The 17617-nt window shown below is 42.6% G+C and overlaps 2 protein-coding genes across 12 annotated transcripts; both read left to right on the forward strand.

Annotated features, from left to right (window-relative positions):
* The first annotated feature begins 833 nt into the window (after positions 1 to 833).
* LOC136500215 (uncharacterized) lies at positions 834 to 6195 on the forward strand. Its single transcript, XM_066495584.1, has 6 exons — positions 834 to 2333; positions 3340 to 3597; positions 4060 to 4150; positions 4649 to 4942; positions 5042 to 6030; positions 6136 to 6195. The coding sequence occupies exons 1-6, from the start codon at positions 834 to 836 to the stop codon at positions 6193 to 6195; spliced, it is 3192 nt and encodes a 1063-aa protein (XP_066351681.1).
* Positions 6196 to 9913: 3718 nt separating this feature from the next.
* On the forward strand, positions 9914 to 16778 carry LOC136501869 (uncharacterized). Of its 11 annotated transcripts, XM_066497395.1 has the most exons (10): positions 9914 to 10591; positions 10949 to 11048; positions 11458 to 11526; positions 12059 to 12251; positions 13328 to 13466; positions 15561 to 15651; positions 15984 to 16026; positions 16146 to 16246; positions 16332 to 16425; positions 16507 to 16778. In XM_066497395.1, exons 1-4 carry the CDS (start codon positions 10000 to 10002, stop codon positions 12126 to 12128), a joined length of 831 nt encoding a protein of 276 aa, XP_066353492.1. In that variant the 5' UTR covers positions 9914 to 9999; the 3' UTR covers positions 12129 to 12251; positions 13328 to 13466; positions 15561 to 15651; positions 15984 to 16026; positions 16146 to 16246; positions 16332 to 16425; positions 16507 to 16778. The 11 variants fall into 11 exon arrangements, 8 of the variants coding, with proteins under 8 accessions (XP_066353492.1, XP_066353491.1, XP_066353497.1 ...); XM_066497394.1 differs by having other exon boundaries at positions 15984 to 16246; XM_066497400.1 differs by having other exon boundaries at positions 10945 to 12251.
* The last annotated feature ends 839 nt before the right edge of the window (positions 16779 to 17617 follow it).

Below are 17617 nucleotides of genomic sequence, written 5' to 3' on the forward strand. Positions count from 1 at the left end.
ATTTGCCATGGAGGACGTAATTGGAATTTACGCCCCTACGTTGGATTTATTTAGCGTAGGGGTTATGTGAAAATAGGTCGTGCCACCCTTTGGAGATATAAATATGTGGCACCTAGGGTTGAGAGTTGGAGGACGTTTTGGACTCCCGGCGAGTTACTATTCACGCGTGAACAGTACCCTTGAACAGTACTCATGCCCCGGGGTTCCACGGTTCAGTTTTCCTCTCTCCGGTCTAGCCTAGGGTTTGAATTCTAGTGAGAGGTTTTTGTTGATCTCTCCGATTAAGAGAGGGAGGATGTTCGGGCGGAGGCTAGATGCACTTTTGTAAGTTCAATTACTCAATTTAATCTTTCATCTATAATGATTGATCTTGTGCATCTCGATTGGTTCTTTACAATTCTCGTCAGCATCTGACATAGTCTGCTTGTTTTATTTTTATCTCAAGATCCGTAAGTCCGATTGACGTGATTCCAGTTGGGTTAGTTTCGTAATTTCATCTAGTTTAATCTGACAAATTTTTAGGTCGATCGGAGTTACGGATTTTCGTCCACATCAGGTTTACTAGGTACATAGAGTTCTGTCCAGATTTGAAAAACGTGATTTATTCAGGTTTTGTGTTTAGGGGAAGGGTTAGAAATTTTTGTTAGAAAGTTTTGGCTTCTGCAACCATTCACCCTCCCTCTGGTCGCCCGTTACGATCCTTCAATTGGTATCAGAGCCGGTTTAGGTTTTCTATACCTTAATCGGTGCTGAAAGCTATGGCAACCAATGAAAAGTTTGATGTTCGCGCTCCGTTTTTTGATGGGACTAATTATGATTACTAGAAGGCATGTATGACCAATTATCTCAAAGGCAAGTCGCTGAAGCTATGGAAAATCACACAAAATGCCACATATGTGATTCCAGCTGAGGAACCGACTGACGCCGCTGAGATCGGGCTTCTTGAAACAAATCATCGTGCTGTTGCTATTTTACAGGCTTCTATTTGTAAAACTGAATATGATCGGGTTTCTAGTGAAGATCTCGCTTATCAGATCTGGGAGAAACTTAGAAAATATCATGAAGGCTCAAACACTGTGAAAAAACGAAAATTTGAGATTCACCGAAATGAGTTTGATGCTTTTTGCCAATTGCCTAGTGAGTCTACTGATGACATGTTTGCACGTTTTCAAGTGATTGTTAATAAGATGAAGGCCATGAATAGCAATATGCCTTATGATGATCATGCTAGGGCTCTCAGATTATTACATTCACTTAATGATGAATGGGATATGAAAGTTGAGGCGATCGTTGAATCTGTAGGTTATGAGACTCTCACCACTGATGAGCTTTACAGTAAGCTCAAATCAAAAGAGATTGAAATTGTTTCTAAGCGTAAATTGAAAAATCCCACAGCTGCTTCTTCTTCTGACGTTCCAATGGCTTTGGTTTCTGGAAATAAGACTAACACTAATGCTAATCCAAATGTTTCCAATTTTGCTTTGTCTTCTTTATGTCATGTTGCAGATGAGGAGTTGGAGGTGCTAGATGATGATCAGCTTGTACTGCTCTCCAACAAGTTTAAGCGTGTGTATGACAACAGGCGTAATAGAAGACGTTCAGATGGCTGCTTCAACTGTGGTGAGCGAGGACACTTTGCTGCTGATTGCCCAAACAAGCAGAGATCTTTTGAGCAGGGCAATAACTCCTCCAAGTGCCAGGAGAAGTTCAGGGAGAGGAAGAAGAAGAAGGATAAGCAATGGAAGAAAGGCGGACAAAAATACTCTGACAAGCAAGTCGCTAAGGCTGCAAATGTTTTGTTATCTTCTCTTGGACAGTATGTTTCAGGTGGCTCGTCAGACTCCAGCGATTCAGATTCCGAGGATGAGACACCCAAGAAGAAGACAGACGGACTTTGCTTCATCACTGACGTTGGCATCAATGGTGGGATATGTACTATGGCCTTGGAGGGTGATGCATCAACCGACAGCAACGATGAAACTTCTGATGATGAGGTAGATACTTCTGCAGAACAAAGAATAGCTAATTTAACTAAAATTGTTCATAAGCAAAATAAAGTGTTGGCTAAACTTAAAACTGATTATGATAAAACTTGTGCTGAACTAGCTACTCTAAAAAATGCTGCATCTAATCTTGCTGAACCTGATGAATGTGAAGAATGCTCAATTCATATGATTTCGCTTTCTAAATTGCAAACCAAGTATTCTTCCATTGTTGATGATCGAGATAAACTTTACGCTGAACTAAATGAACTTCGTTCTCGGTCGAATTTGCTTGGTACTTGTGTTTCTTGCCCGCTTCTGAAAGTTGACTTGGATAATGCTTTATGTCGGGTAAAAAATTTTGAAGAACACACTTGTCCTGATTTGCTGGATTGTTTGATTTGTCCAACTTTACGATCTGAATTAAATGTTGCTAAATCACATATTGTTGAGTTGGAAAAACACACTTGTCCGGTTCTTCCTTCATGCCTAACTTGTCCTAATTTTGTTGTTGAAAATAATGATTTAAGGGCCAAACTTGCTGATTTGGAAGAAGAAAATAAGCATTTGAGAACTATTCTTGGTTGGTGTTCTATTCGTGAGCCTCAAATTGGTATGGCTATTGCTCAAATTAAACAGGGTGAGCGTTTTGGTCCTGGTTATGACTTTGAAACATGTTTTTGGTGAAAAAAGTGGACCGCCTGTTGATGAGAAGAATCCACCTTTGGCTAAATATACTGGACCACCTCCTAGGAAGGGTTCAGGTGTCACCTCTGATGGGTTGCTGGTTGAGACATCTAGATCTGCTCCTAAAAAGCAGGTTTAGGCGCCTAAGCCAAAACACTTCAAGGGTGTACAAAATACTAAGCCAAATGGTTCTTCTTGTGATCATTTTGCTAAGCCTGTTTTTGTTGCTTCTAGTTCTAATGCTGAGGCTTCTTTCGCTCCTGCACGCAAGCTTTATCATTGTGATTTTTGCAGTCATGATGGTCATCTTTATGAGTTCTGTTATCGGAGGATGCATGCTGAACGACGTGAGCAGTACCCCACACGTGGTACTCATGATCATCGTGTTTTTAGATGTGAGCAGTACCCTGTACGTGGTACTCATGATCGTCCTATTTTGAGGCGTGAGCCATTTGTTCGCTCTTCTGGTTTTCGCTCACGTACTCGTGCTCTTGCACAACATCGGGATGACAGACCACGTTTTCCCCCTCGTGGTTCTCATCATTTTTTTGAGAGCTTTGATTTTGCTAATGCTTCTTTTGAGCAAGTGGCTCAGCACTGGTTTTCATTACATTATCCTAACCCCAGTGTTGAGTCATTAGCTCACCCTCGCTCTCGTTGTTGATTGCAGGTTGGAGGCGAGGAGGACATATGGATAATGGACTCCGGTTGTTCACGCCACATGACCAGAGATGATAAATGGTTCTCCAGCCTCACCCCCACGAGCGTAAAGGAAAACATCACTTTTGGGGATAAAAGTCAAGGTAAGGTAATGGCGCATGGCTGCATCAAGGTAACAGATAAATACACGTTAAAGGACGTCGCATTGGTAAAGAATTTGCATTATAATTTGCTGTCTGTTTCGCAACTTCTTGAGGATGATTTTGAGGTTCGTTTTAAGAAAGGAAATTCGCGTGTTCTTGATTCTGCTGGTAACCTTGTTTGCAAGATTTCTCCTTTTAGACGGATTTTTAAAGCTGATTTTTCTAAATCTTTTGGTGAAACTCGCTGTTTAGTTGCTCATGGTTCCCCCCTGATTTGGAAGTGGCATCGTCGGTTGGGCCACTTGAGCTTTGATTTGCTTTGTCGTTTGAGTTCATTGGATTTAATTGATGGTTTACCGAAACTCAAGTTTGAAAAGGATTTGATTTGTGCTCCCTGCAAACATGGAAAAATGGTTGCTGCTTCTCATGCACCTGTGACTCAGGTGATGACGAGACGACCGGGTGAACTGTTACATATGGACACTGTTGGTCCAGCCTGTGTTCGGTCTGCTGGTGGGAAGTGGTATGTGCTCGTCGTTGTGGACGATTTTTCTCGATATTCATGGGTGTTCTTTTTGGAATCTAAGGATGAGGCTTTCTCACATGTTCATGATCTTGTTCTGAAGCTGAAAAATGAGTTGTCAAATAATGCCGTTAGAGCAATTCGCAGTGACAACGGTACGGAATTCAAGAATTCTCGCATGAAAGCTTTTTGTTCAGAACAAGGTTTAGATCATCAGTTTTCCTCACCTTACGTTCCTCCCCAGAACGGTGTTGTTGAGCGTAAAAATCGTACGCTTGTTGAGATGGCTAGGACAATGCTTGATGAACATAAAACTCCTAGACGTTTTTGGGCTGAGGCTATCAACACCGCTTGCTATGTTGCTAATCGCATTTTTCTGAGAGCTTTTCTGGGAAAAACATCTTATGAGTTGAGATTTGGTCGACCTCCCAAAGTTTTCCACCTTCGAGTTTTTGGCTGCAAGTGTTTTATATTGAAAAAGGGAAATTTGGATAAATTTGAATCGCGTTCTTTCGATGGGTTGTTTTTGGGGTATGCCTTGTAAGGGCGAGCGTACCGTGTGCTTAATCTTGATACTAACCGCATCAATGAGACATGTGAGGTCACCTTCGACGAGACAATGCCTTGTTTTTCTTCTGCTTTTGAGTGTGCAGGTGATGACGAGATCGGGCAGGATATTTTTGAGGATGAGAAAGAGGAAGATGGATGTGACGATGACGATGACGATGATGCCCAGCCTACGATGCAGGGGGAGCCTGGCGCCCAGCCTAAGCAGGCGCCCTCCACCACTTTGGAGGATGGACCATCGCCGACACGTACATCTACAGTAGAGCCTGCAGCTTCACCGACTGTTGATCATGTACCGGCTGCAGTTGAGGGGGAGGCGATTTCAGAACGTATAGCACCACGACACATTCAGAATCGTCATCCTGCCAAGAACATAATAGGTAATTTGGATGAACGCACGACAAGGAACAGAGGTATGAAAAATAAAAATTATTGTGTCTTTGCGCATACTGCCTTTGTTGCCTCTTTTGAACCCCGAGATGTTGGACATGCTTTATCTGATTCTAACTGGGTCAATGCCATGCATGAGGAGTTAGAAAATTTTGCACGGAATCAGGTTTGGGTTTTGGTTGATCCTCCTCCTCCTTGTAAACCAATTGGAACTAAATGGGTCTTTAAGAACAAACAAGGGAAAGATGGTCATGTTGTTAGAAATAAAGCTAGGTTGGTTGCTCAGGGCTTTTCTCAAAAAGAGGGTAGTGATTATGGTGAAACTTTTGCTCCTGTTGCTCGTTTAGAAGCCATTCGTATTTTGCTTGCATTTGCTGCTTCACGTGGATATAAGCTTTATCAAATGGACGTGAAAAGTGCTTTTCTGGATGGTTTTATAGAAGAAGAAGTTTATGTTAAACAACCGCCTGGTTTTGAACATCCCAATTTTCCTGATCGTGTTTTTAAGTTGCAAAAGGCTTTATATGGTTTGAAGCAAGCACCTCGTGCTTGGTATGCTAGATTGAAAACTTTTCTGCTTAAAAACGGGTTCAAAATGGGTTCAGTTGATAAAACTCTTTTTCTCCTCAGGCAAGGCAATGACACTTTAATAGTTCAGATTTATGTGGATGATATCATTTTCGGTGGTTCCTCTCATGCTCTTGTGAAAAAGTTTGCAGATGTGATGAATAAAGAATTTGAGATGTCTATGATGGGCGAGCTGAATTTCTTTCTTGACTTACAAATAAAACAAACTTCGGAAGGTACATTTGTGCATCAAGGAAAGTACACGAAGGATGTCCTGAAGAAGTTTGCGATGGATGATGCGAAGCCAATTTCTACGCCCATGCCGACTAGCGCTGCTTTGGATGCTGATGAGGACGGAGAGCCCGTGGATCAGAAGGAATATCGAAGCATGATTGGGTCGCTGCTGTACTTGACTGCTACGAGGCCAGATATACACTTTGCTGTGTGTATGTGTGCTGTTTTCAGGCGTCCCCAGGACTTCTTACCGTCAGGCGGTGAAGCGCATAATGAGGTATCTTCGATTTACTCCTGCATTTGGCCTTTGGTACTCTGCTGCTTCAACTCTCAGTTTGTGTGGTTATTCGGATGCTGATTTTGCTGAGTGTCGTTTGGATAGAAAGTCTACATCGGGTACTTGCCAATTTTTGGGTTCTTCGCTTGTTTCTTGGTCCTCTAGAAAACAATCTAATGTTGCTCAATCTACTACAGAGGCTGAGTATGTTGCTGCTGCTAGTTGTTGTTCTCAGCTTTTATGGATGATAGCTACCCTTCGCGATTTTGGTTTGTCGTTTTCTCGCGTTCCTCTCTTGTGTGACAGTACTAGCGCTATAAGTGTTGCAAAGAATCCTGTGCTTCACTGTAAGACGAAACACATTGAGGTTCGTCATCATTTTCTGAGGGATCATGCTGAGAAGGGTGATATTAAGCTTAAATACATTGATACTAGTCAGCAACTTGCTGATATTCTGACTAAACCACTCGATCAAACCACGTTTGCACGTTTGCGTGGTGAGTTCGGGGTGTGTTACCCATTCTAGTATCATTGTAAGTTGCTTCAGTTACATATGCCTTATACTTGTTTTGGCTAGTTTGCGATCGATGCTTTTGGAGAGGTTTGAATGTTTTGCTTGACCAATTTTTATTTCGAAAACAGCACAGATATATACTTAAAAAATTATGTTGGGCTATGCTTGCCTTTCTGGATCTAGTGACTTGTTGAATACTTGACATATGTCTTGCTCATGGTTCGGTTGTCAGCTTCTTTTAATGGGTTTTCATTGCAAATGTAACTCACAATGCAAGTTTTAACTTGGGAGTGCATGGTATGGTTGTGAGCGAAAAAAAAATTCTGAATTCCCATATCTCTGCTATTTCGCTCATGATCTGCTTGCTTTTCTGAGAATTTAAATATGGGCACAACTCTGATTTTTCCCATGTCCCTGCTGATTCTCGCTCATAATCAAAATTAAACAAACTGGCTGGGCACAACTCTTGCTTCCCATATCCCTGCTTGTCATGCTCACAAAAGCCAGAATTAAATATGACAAGTGCATGCATTTGTGGGCGTTGTAGTGAACTTTGACTGAAGCTGTGTATCCATCGTATCAGCTTGCTATATGTTTTGTCTTCAGCTTGGCACTAATTTTGGAATATGCATGTTTTTGCCTGGCTAATTGGTTTTTCAAAGAGATTTCAGTTCTACAATTCTATTGGTCATGGCATTGTGTTGCTCCTTCTCTGAGTAGCTCGTGTTGCTGGTTAGCTTTTATAAGTATTTTGTATATGTCTCAGAAGCTTCGACTTGTGCTTTCTCACATGCTTTTCTCTAAATTGGTTCCTTGCATTTTATCTTGATGGAGTGCTTTGTCAACAAGGGAGAGAGTGAGTAGCGCACAAATTCATTTTTGCAGGGGGAGTTTGATTTCGTTTTTGCTGAGACTTGGCTTGCTTGTTTTGAGGGGTTGAGGGGGAGTGTTGCTGACATTGTTGAGTTTTGCTGCTGAGGTTGCTTTTGGGGAGAGTGATTTTTTTTTGTCTTGATTGTGTCGAGCCTAGTTTTTTTGCTAGCCCATGTCTTTGGGGATCAAGATTGTTTCTTTTTCTTTCTTTTTATTTTTTTTTGTTCCAATAAATTTGTGCGGTGTGGTGTTGTCAATGCACTCATCAAGGGGGAGATTGAGATGCCGGTGAGCTAGCACCTTGGTGATGAGCGATTGACAACACGGTGTGCGTGTGACGTGTCTCTCAGCAGGTTGTGGTTGTAGGTGACAGGTGGAGACAAGGTACATGCGGCGACGAGTGAAGAACGAGGATAGGATGCCGTGCCGAAGAACCGTGGGGGCGGAGAAGGGCGGATCGAGGCTTGCGTTCGAGGGACAGGCGATCGTGTGGTGTACGTCTACTGTACCTGGCTACACGGTGGGAGGACGTCGAGGGAGGTTTCTAGATTACGCCACAAAATCCGGGGTTCGCTGGTTGAGCCACAAAGCCATGCATCGTACCGGGACGCTCGTGCGGCGTGCGTTGGCCGAAGATGGAAATTCTGGCGATCGCGATATGATTTCGGATGGTCGTGCGGCGACATCGCGAGGATCACATCGCGGAGATGGAGGGATCGCGGACATCGCGGAATTTGCCATGGAGGACGTAATTGGAATTTACGCCCCTACGTTGGATTTATTTAGCGTAGGGGTTATGTGAAAATAGGTCGTGCCACCCTTTGGAGATATAAATATGTGGCACCTAGGGTTGAGAGTTGGAGGACGTTTTGGACTCCCGGCGAGTTACTATTCACGCGTGAACAGTACCCTTGAACAGTACTCATGCCCCGGGGTTCCACGGTTCAGTTTTCCTCTCTCCGGTCTAGCCTAGGGTTTGAATTCTAGTGAGAGGTTTTTGTTGATCTCTCCGATTAAGAGAGGGAGGATGTTCGGGCGGAGGCTAGATGCACTTTTGTAAGTTCAATTACTCAATTTAATCTTTCATCTATAATGATTGATCTTGTGCATCTCGATTGGTTCTTTACAATTCTCGTCAGCATCTGACATAGTCTGCTTGTTTTATTTTTATCTCAAGATCCGTAAGTCCGATTGACGTGATTCCAGTTGGGTTAGTTTCGTAATTTCATCTAGTTTAATCTGACAAATTTTTAGGTCGATCGGAGTTACGGATTTTCGTCCACATCAGGTTTACTAGGTACATAGAGTTCTGTCCAGATTTGAAAAACGTGATTTATTCAGGTTTTGTGTTTAGGGGAAGGGTTAGAAATTTTTGTTAGAAAGTTTTGGCTTCCGCGACCATTCACCCCCCTCTGGTCGCCCGTTACGATCCTTCATATTTGTAGATGCAGTCCGCCTTTGCCTCCTGCTCGGAGAAGATCTGGTCATTAAGCTCAAAGGCATGGCTGTAATTTTTTCTCCCCCTATGGCAAGCTTGTAGGTGGAAATACTTGGTGTTAGCGTCTCCCTCTTCCAGGTGTCGGATTCTGGAACGTTGGTGGGCAATGGTGCGAGACAAGGACGCCAGCCCAAGCACCTTTCCTTTGAGATCAGACCTCAGCTGCAGTTCATGGTCCGAGAGGGCGCGGAAGTCTTGCGCCTTGTCTAACTCAGCAACGACCGCCATCGCTGCATGCAACTTTAGGCGAATGTTTCCGACGTGCGTGGCTGCCCAACTTGTTAAGGCCTTTGCTGTGTTCCGCAATTTGAAATCCAGGGAGCGACAAGCATCAGCGTGCTGCAAGGATCCTGCCCAAGCTTCTGCGACGACATCAAGAAATCAGTCGAACTTTACCCAAATGTCTTCGAACCGAAACCTGCGTTTCGACGCTGAACCAGTGTTGAGCGCGAGGAACAAGGGGGCGTGGTCGGAGCAATTCGTGGAGAGGCAACGGAGGTGGTGCCCCGGAAAGTTGTTCAACCAGTCAACGGTGGCAAACGCCCTGTCGATGCGTTCAGGAGTTCGATGCTGTCTCTCATTGCTCCAAGAGTTGCAGGTCCTGCAGAACGTCCCTGAACCGGCGCATGTGACGTAGATGGAGGCGACCATTATTCTTGTCTTGCGGCTGCAGAATGAGGTTGAAGTCTCCGCAGACGAGCCATGGTCCTGCGCACGCCGCGCCCACGTCGCGTAGTTCCTGAAGGAACTCGGATTTGAACTCTGGCAGCGTTGGTCCATATACCGACGTTAGATGCCACGGATCACCAGGAGAAGCCAGAGGCGATAGAAGGACGGACACCGAGTATTTTTCAAAGTTTTAAATCTCCGGCTATAGCGCCGGAGATCGCCGCTGCACAGGTTGCCGCCAGGATTTCTTCTACAGCTAAAAAAAAATAAAGTATGAATATTTTTTTAGTACGATATTTATTTTAGCTCTGCGATCCCGTGCGATCCCGCACCCCTCGCTCTATCCCGTCCACCCTCACCGCGCCGCCGCCGCACGCGTCCGCCCGGCTCCCGCGCCCTACGGGATACACCGGTAATGAGGCCGGCTCCTCCACGCGCGCCTCGCCCACGCCGATCCAGGACCACCGCGCCAACGCCCGCGCCTCCGAGATCTTCGCGGCCCACCGCGCTGCTAGGATGGATGCCGAGCGTCGCCTCCAGGTCCACGCCGCCGCCGCCGCCGGGGACGAGGCCTCCTCCCTCCACGCGCGCCCTCTACTCTGCGACGCCCGTGCCCGTCATGAAGGTCCACGCCGCCACCCGCACCACCCCGACGCCCACGGCTGCGGCCACTGCTGCACCGTGGCTCGCACCCGCGCCGGAGGCGGAGCTGACCCTCGACACCGTACCTGCGGCCGCCACTCCCCGCCTCCACTTCGGCCCCCGTAGGCAGCAGCACATCCGCTTCCCCCTCCCTCCGCCTCCTACGCGTCCGTACGTCATCCCTGCTTCCCTCCCTTCGTCGACGTGGAATGCGTTGAGGCAGCGCTGGATCTCGCCGGATAGCGGAGCTGCGGAGTGGAAGGCGAGTCATGTTCCGGTGGCAACTGGCAACTGGCAAGTGGCTCGCGCGCGTCGGCGTCGCTCCTCCCTTTTTCGTGAGACACAGGAGATCCCTGGCAACAAAGGTACTAATGAGATTGACTTGGTCTTTTCTGATTTGAATCATGTGCATTTGTGCGTGTATTGAGTAGAGAAGGGAAGTAAGTACCTAGCTGAGAAGTACGTACCAGAGATTAGAGAAATATGGAGCTCCGAGAAATACACCTAGCTAGCTGCCTGCTCCTTCGATTGGAATACTAGAGAGAGATTGTAATCCTGTGCATTTCTACAGCTTATGCTTGTGAATGTAAAATGGCAAATGCATCTTTTAATTACTTATAAAATTAATCTTGCAACTTTAATTAGTCAAGTATGGTAGTTGTGGGCTTGAGGCTATCCACCTGAATCGCTAATCGGACCTATTTTCCTGTCGATTTAGGCAGGATTGGGATGGGGCCTCTCTTGCGATGATGAAACCCTCAGCAGCGAGACTTTCATCACCAATTCACCATCAGCATCATCAGGGCCTTGCACGTCTACAAGGTAAGCCGTCGGCTCTACACAGCTTTACAGAGAAACAGACATGGATCATGTGAAGAAACTTAGTTTGGTAAAAGATAGATAAGATCTGTCAGAGTACACAATATACATTCCTCAATAAACTAACAATTTTAGTAGCAGCTGATTCCTTATCATTTACTGGCTTCTTAAATTTTACGTGCCTTTATTGACTTCAGAAGCTGCATCTTCCATAGAATGCATACCAGCTGATACCACAGAATGTATGCCATCTAGAGGTTAATACTGCATTTATTCTGGATTGTTCTAAGCAAATTAATCATGTATTAGAGTATGCAAAGAAAAGGTAGTCATATGAGAGGTGAGCTGATCCGTGTCATTGGGCAAAATCATGTATTTATTTACTTGATGGATGTCAGATCAAATTCTATAGGGGTACATTGGGCAAAATCTGGTCTGTGAGTAATCCCTCTCATCAAATGGCAAAGGAACGTTTATCAAGGTTGGTCATCCGGTTTATGTACTGCAATCACTCTCTTCTCAAGCTTTAGCCAGATTCATGGCTATACATTTATGCAAAAATTGCTCCACAAGAAACTAACAAACGTATGTATACCCAACAGACATCGTACTAATTTAGATGTATGTGGTTGTCTGTCTAGACTTGCTCCTGCTCTCATGAAATGAACTTTGCTTTTTGGCACTGATTATGCCTTTGTCTGATTATTTATTCAGTTAATGAGTGTACATTTGTCTATCATAGGTTATTATTGTTTTCAGTTAATGAGTTTACATTTGTCTATCATAGGTTTGCTCAAAAGAAATAAGAAAAGGATCGTGTTCTCATGTTCACTTGAATGGTTGAGCTGATGTTTAGTTTAACAAATACCGTACTTGATAAACCGCTGTGGTTGACAGATCCTCAACACCAAGCTACAAAGTGTTTTCTTCGCTAGAGTCCTACTCACCATCTTTGCACAAGACACATAATTTGGCTAGGTACCTAACATATCTCTCTCTTTTTTTGCATGCAGGCAGGGATGGAAAAAAATATTGATTGTTTTAGTTTCGCATGGAGATAGGAAAAGATGCAGCTTGAGATGAAGGCATCAGGCGTTCCCAATCTTAATGACCGTGAGTGACGTGCGTATAGTCTTTCCCTTAGTATGACCCAGAGCTGTTCCGTTGCTTAATAGACCTCATTTCAGTGACAAACTATATATGCAGGTGAGGTTCATATATAGCTTTTGTTCTCATTCATATCGTACAACATATATCAGTTCCTTGCAGTGATCAGGCAACATAGGACTGTATGCCTGCATCAATATATCATGGTTTCCCAAGTGTTCTGAGTTTATGTTTTTAGAACTTCCATCGCACTCCCTATTTTTTGTTTGTTATTAAATTTTTAGCCATATTCATTCTAGTAGCCTCAGATATTTAAGCTACTTCTCATATTGCTTACATCAATTGTCTGACAGTGAGCTTGGCTTTGAGATCGAACCTAAATGTCTCATTTAGTTAGGTATAGGTTACTTGGATGCATCTTACGAAGTTTAATAGATTCATGGTCTATTTTTATTTTTTGGGTGCAGTTCCATTTTATTGTTTTTGTATTTTTGATGCTCCTATAAGAAAACTTACAAGATTCAGTTGCTTTATAGCTGGCTGCTTCCAGCACCTATTATTGTACATGTCAGTCTGTCTACCACAACTCTGAGTGCCTTCCGCATTGAACTTCTGATGTGTAGGTATAGGTATATGTGCATTGGATGAATGAATTACATTCTATGAACTTGTGATTCACACGTGCTCTATGCTCAGCACACCAATGCTTTTTGTACACTAGGATAAGACTTATTACAAAGAGATGAAATAAGCACGTATAGTGAACTCAACTCCAGACCCACTTACCATGGTTCATAGATTTCAATGTGACATTTTTAGATTATATGCGCCTTCTCTATTTATCATATGGAATATCTGCTGGTTTTGAAATTAACATTTTGCATTTTGGTTTATTCTAATTTCATATCAAAGGTTGTTTTGCATTTCAGTTTATTGTAATTTTACACCTACCACTTTAATTGGACACCATGTATACTATATGACTCCCATACATTTCTTTCTTTAATTAAACGCTATTTTCTTTTCGCACTTACTTTGAGGTTTAAGGTCCCATCAATCATCTTCCTGGTAGTTTTTGTCCTGCAGTCTACATGTCGTTGCTCAAAATATCAATTAAGTCCACCTTTACAGTGGTATAGGAAGTTAATCTAAGTGATTTTTTTGTTTCCTTGCAGCCTTGTGATCTGATTTCTTCAACTCAAGATTCCTAAAATTTCATGTTCATTTTCTTCAACTCGACTTCCAAAACTTGGAGATTTATGACATTCCACAGTAGGTGAATTGTACAGTCATGACAGTTGCAGTTTGCCAATGGTACCTACATTGCCACCGCTACAAATAAATAGATTGTACAATACACTTGATTATATATTTTGTTTTCCTGATATATAAAACAATAAAATTGGCTTCAATGTATAATAGTTACTTAAAAAGGCTCTTGAAATGAGTTACCCTTCTGTCTATGGTCACTTTTGCGACTACTGCTTATGATTGGCTATAACGCTTGGCATGTAATTCAAAACATCAGATTTATTGTGCTACCTAAGCTGAATCTCAGCTATTAAACATTGATTACAGGTTAATCTTAATTACTGATTGATCGTGCCATTCTCCTTGATTGAATATTGCTTGTCATGTGATAGAGGAATCACGGCAAAATAGGAATTAGAAAATTATTGTGCTATCCATATACACATTGCATGTTTACATGCACCAAATACATGGCAACGAGCAAAAGAAAAGAGAATTAACACAGAAGGAAAGATAATTAAGACAAAAGAAAAGAGAGGGACTGCTATCAATCCTCTGCTATAAATTATGTGGCCTCGCCATAGCCCCCACCCTCGCCAGCTGAGCTCGCCCTTGCTCGCACCGGCCTCCGCCCTCGCGCCCTCCCTCGTGCACCGGCTGTGCTTCTTCATAGCGCGTCGCCTGCCGCCATCGCCTTCGCCATCTTGCTGTGCCCTCGAGGAGGACTGCGGACTGCATAAAAATACTTTCTGCTCATCCAAGTGGTGAACGTATCCAGGTGACCACCACCATCCCCTTTTTCTGCTCTTTATTTACTTTCCTGCGCATCGGCACAAGCAAGGCAACAAGGAGAATGATTATTTTCAATACTTGCTAATTGGAAGAGTGAAAAAAATACTCAAAACCGAACTGAACTGCTGCTATGCCAAACCGAAATGAACTGCTGCTATATAGCTACGCATATATGAGCTGAAACACATGCATATATTTTTAATCGGCAAGAGCAAACAAGGATCAGTACAGAGATTAACTTAAAACTTAACAAGGTATACACATAATACGATGCAGTATCTATCAACAAGCAGCACCATTAAATATGATATAGAATTTAATGTCAAAATGTAACTGCTGTAAGAATAGTTGAGGAAAGCAATGTTCAGAACATAAACAAACATGGTTTCTAGCATAGTATTTTTTGCAAATTTAGTTCATTGCCCAGAATCCTTATAGGGCTGCAGCCTTGACAGTTACCATACAACATAGATAAAACTCTGAATTTTAATGCAGTCCTATACTGCTAGAGTACATCAATATATGCAAATCTGAACTTGCATGCCAAAAAAAAAATGAACACAATAATTAGCAGCAAGCTAATGAACGCAGCAGAAAAAAGAAATATTATCAAACTCACTTGAATCGGCTATGGATGATACTAGCTGCAAGCTATTTAAAGCAGCTCTTTCAGAGAACATCCAAATAACCAATTCCAGTTAGTAACTGAATGTTCAGCACGTTCAGCAAGCTATTTAAAGCAGCACGTTCAGTAATCTACTGAACGCAGCAGAAAAATGAAACAACTTTTTTTTCTTGTGATGCATTTAATTTTCTACTGATGTGTGTCACGTTTAGAGAACATCCAAATAACCAATTCTAGTTTTATAGGAGTAACCTGACACGAGAAGGATGTAAATTAGCTACTTACATGCAGAAATTCAAAATAACAGGGGAAGCTTAGCCATGTTATAAATAGTTCCGAAAAAGTGATTAGTTATAGCCTCCCAGAGCAGCTAACACGAGGGAGTGAAACTTGGGTTCCAGCCTCCCATGCATTTAATCTCCCCGATAGGGTTTCTGCAATGCTGTTGGGGTGTCCTGATATTTATTCAGAACGACGTGTATCTCCCCGATAGTTCAAATTTTGTTGGCGCGTGGCTACGCACGGATATAAAATTTGCGGTCATGTATGCTAACAAATTAACAATGTAGGTGTTGTAGTTATTTCAGAGGCTTCACATGATGTCATCAAGATAACAGGACAGAGGCACAGAGCACGCGAACAACTTTAAATCTTTAATTGCTTGCCGATCTCCATAGAATAATAGTATATTATGTTCGACTAATGCATCATGTATATTTTTCATCGTTTTGGTTTCTCAGTTGCCGATATGGGTTCTGGCTGTCGGTCGCTCAAAAGAAAGAGGGTGTACGCTGACCCACCGCCTGCAATCACCGATACACACATCTACAGGTAACTACATTACATTTATCTTGTAAATGATCGAGGCAATCATTTTCTGTCAACATAGATTTACTCGTGTGTTTTATCATTTTGATTGACACGGACGGGATTGTAGATGGGTTGAATTCCATGAAGTAGGAATGGAACACATATCTTCCATATGGGATGTGGGTGCCATAGTTTTTTAGAAAGGCAACGTACGACATCACCATGGTGATACAAATTTGCGTGTAATTTTGAAGGATGAGCAGGTGTATTTTGAGCTCATCTTTTTGGACCATGTCTAATTTTTTTTTCTACAGACCATTGTTATCTATCTGTTGGATCTAATATTCTTATAGGGACCAAAATAGAAGCGGTTGCGTACGGCGACCAAACCATGAGGTTTGATCGTTTGCTTCATGAATGTTATGACTTCATGAGAGTTAGCCTACTCATGTTGGTCCTTTGGGCTACATCTTTCGTTTATGTGCTGACTACTTCGTGGTTCTATTCCCACAAAGTATGGCTAATGCACCACCGAGAGAGCTATGGATTTGTCAGTGTCCTCGTACCTTTATGAAATTCGATGATGTATACGCTCAAGCTGAGTATTTTTTTGCAGGTATACCTCATATGCCTATATTTAAAAATACATAGTTAATTGTTCATGCTCCTATTCCATCAATAACTATCGTTTGTGTTTGTAGATGTCATTGGTATAGTTGTGCATGTGTCTAATATTCGAGAAAGGGATGACGTGCGGATGCGACCATACACATATGTGGTGCTGATGAATGAAAGGTATTTAGAATGAAAATTTTATCATTGCTCCATGCTATTAATTTTTTATCGTTTGATGCTAATCAATTTTGTAACTCATAGGTACCACTGCATCATAAAAACCGTCAAGTATACACACATGCCGTCACTTATCGGAATGGCGGCTGAGTGGCAACAGAGTTGCGCATTTTAGCTGGTCTCCATGTACAAATGAATAGAAAAGAGATGTATTGTATCACTGATGTCCTCATATGTATTGACTAAATAAAGTATCAGTTATTACATTTTTTTGCTCGTGCATGATAGGCGGAGTGACCACTACTGACGATTTTAGCGAATTGGTATTCAGTCGTTTTTGTAATCAGGCGCATGATTTTCAAAGTGATGTTCTTTTGGGGTAATTCATTGATTTAATTTATTGACTACAACACTGACCCAAAAGTTTTTTATTTGTTTATAGGCCTACACAATCGTCTGCTTGTTGATGAAGCCAGACGTCGCTGAGTTCAAGAATTTGCTAAGGACACTGTGTCCGCGTCTCATAGATTTAGAGAACTAAATAATATTGAAATTATTTACAGCGCTTGTGACATGCACTTTAAATAGATGATGGAGATGAATTTAGTTTAATATAATAGTCATTTTGTGCATTTTCATTGGTCAAACAGGTTCAAAATATATGGATTGAGCAATGTTTGTTTGACATATTTGATTGCTTCATTTAGTTTGTAATATCGGAGACTTCTTGCCTATATAAAACATTATTTTAGGCGCATCACAGAAAGGTCTATAAAGTAGAGTTTGTGAGCCTGTGACGCCGTGCTCTCCGTGACTGTTAATTTCATAAACTTTATTTTTTGGATTAACTGTAACTTTAACTGTTGATATTTAATTTAATTTTTACAGTATTATTATCTTATCGTACGATCCGTATGTTTTTAGTATAAATTGTTAACTATCCCGTAGCAACGCACGGACACGCTTCCTAGTAACACTAAAGAATGAGAGGCGCTAATAGCCGGATATAGCCCGCGAAATCCGCTAAATAAGGTATGATTTAGCGCCGCTAGCGTCGTCGCACCTCACTGTTCTATGCCTGTCATCTGTCGAAGCAAAACCAGGAGCTAGCGTGGACCTTCCCGCTGTTCGCCGTGGCTGCCGGAACTCCATCCCCTAGGGCGGCAGGGCTGCACCAGGTGCGGAGCTGCAGCAA

The sequence above is a fragment of the Miscanthus floridulus genome, chromosome 13 (assembly GCF_019320115.1).
Source record: "Miscanthus floridulus cultivar M001 chromosome 13, ASM1932011v1, whole genome shotgun sequence".
NCBI classification, from domain to species: domain Eukaryota; kingdom Viridiplantae; phylum Streptophyta; class Magnoliopsida; order Poales; family Poaceae; genus Miscanthus; species Miscanthus floridulus.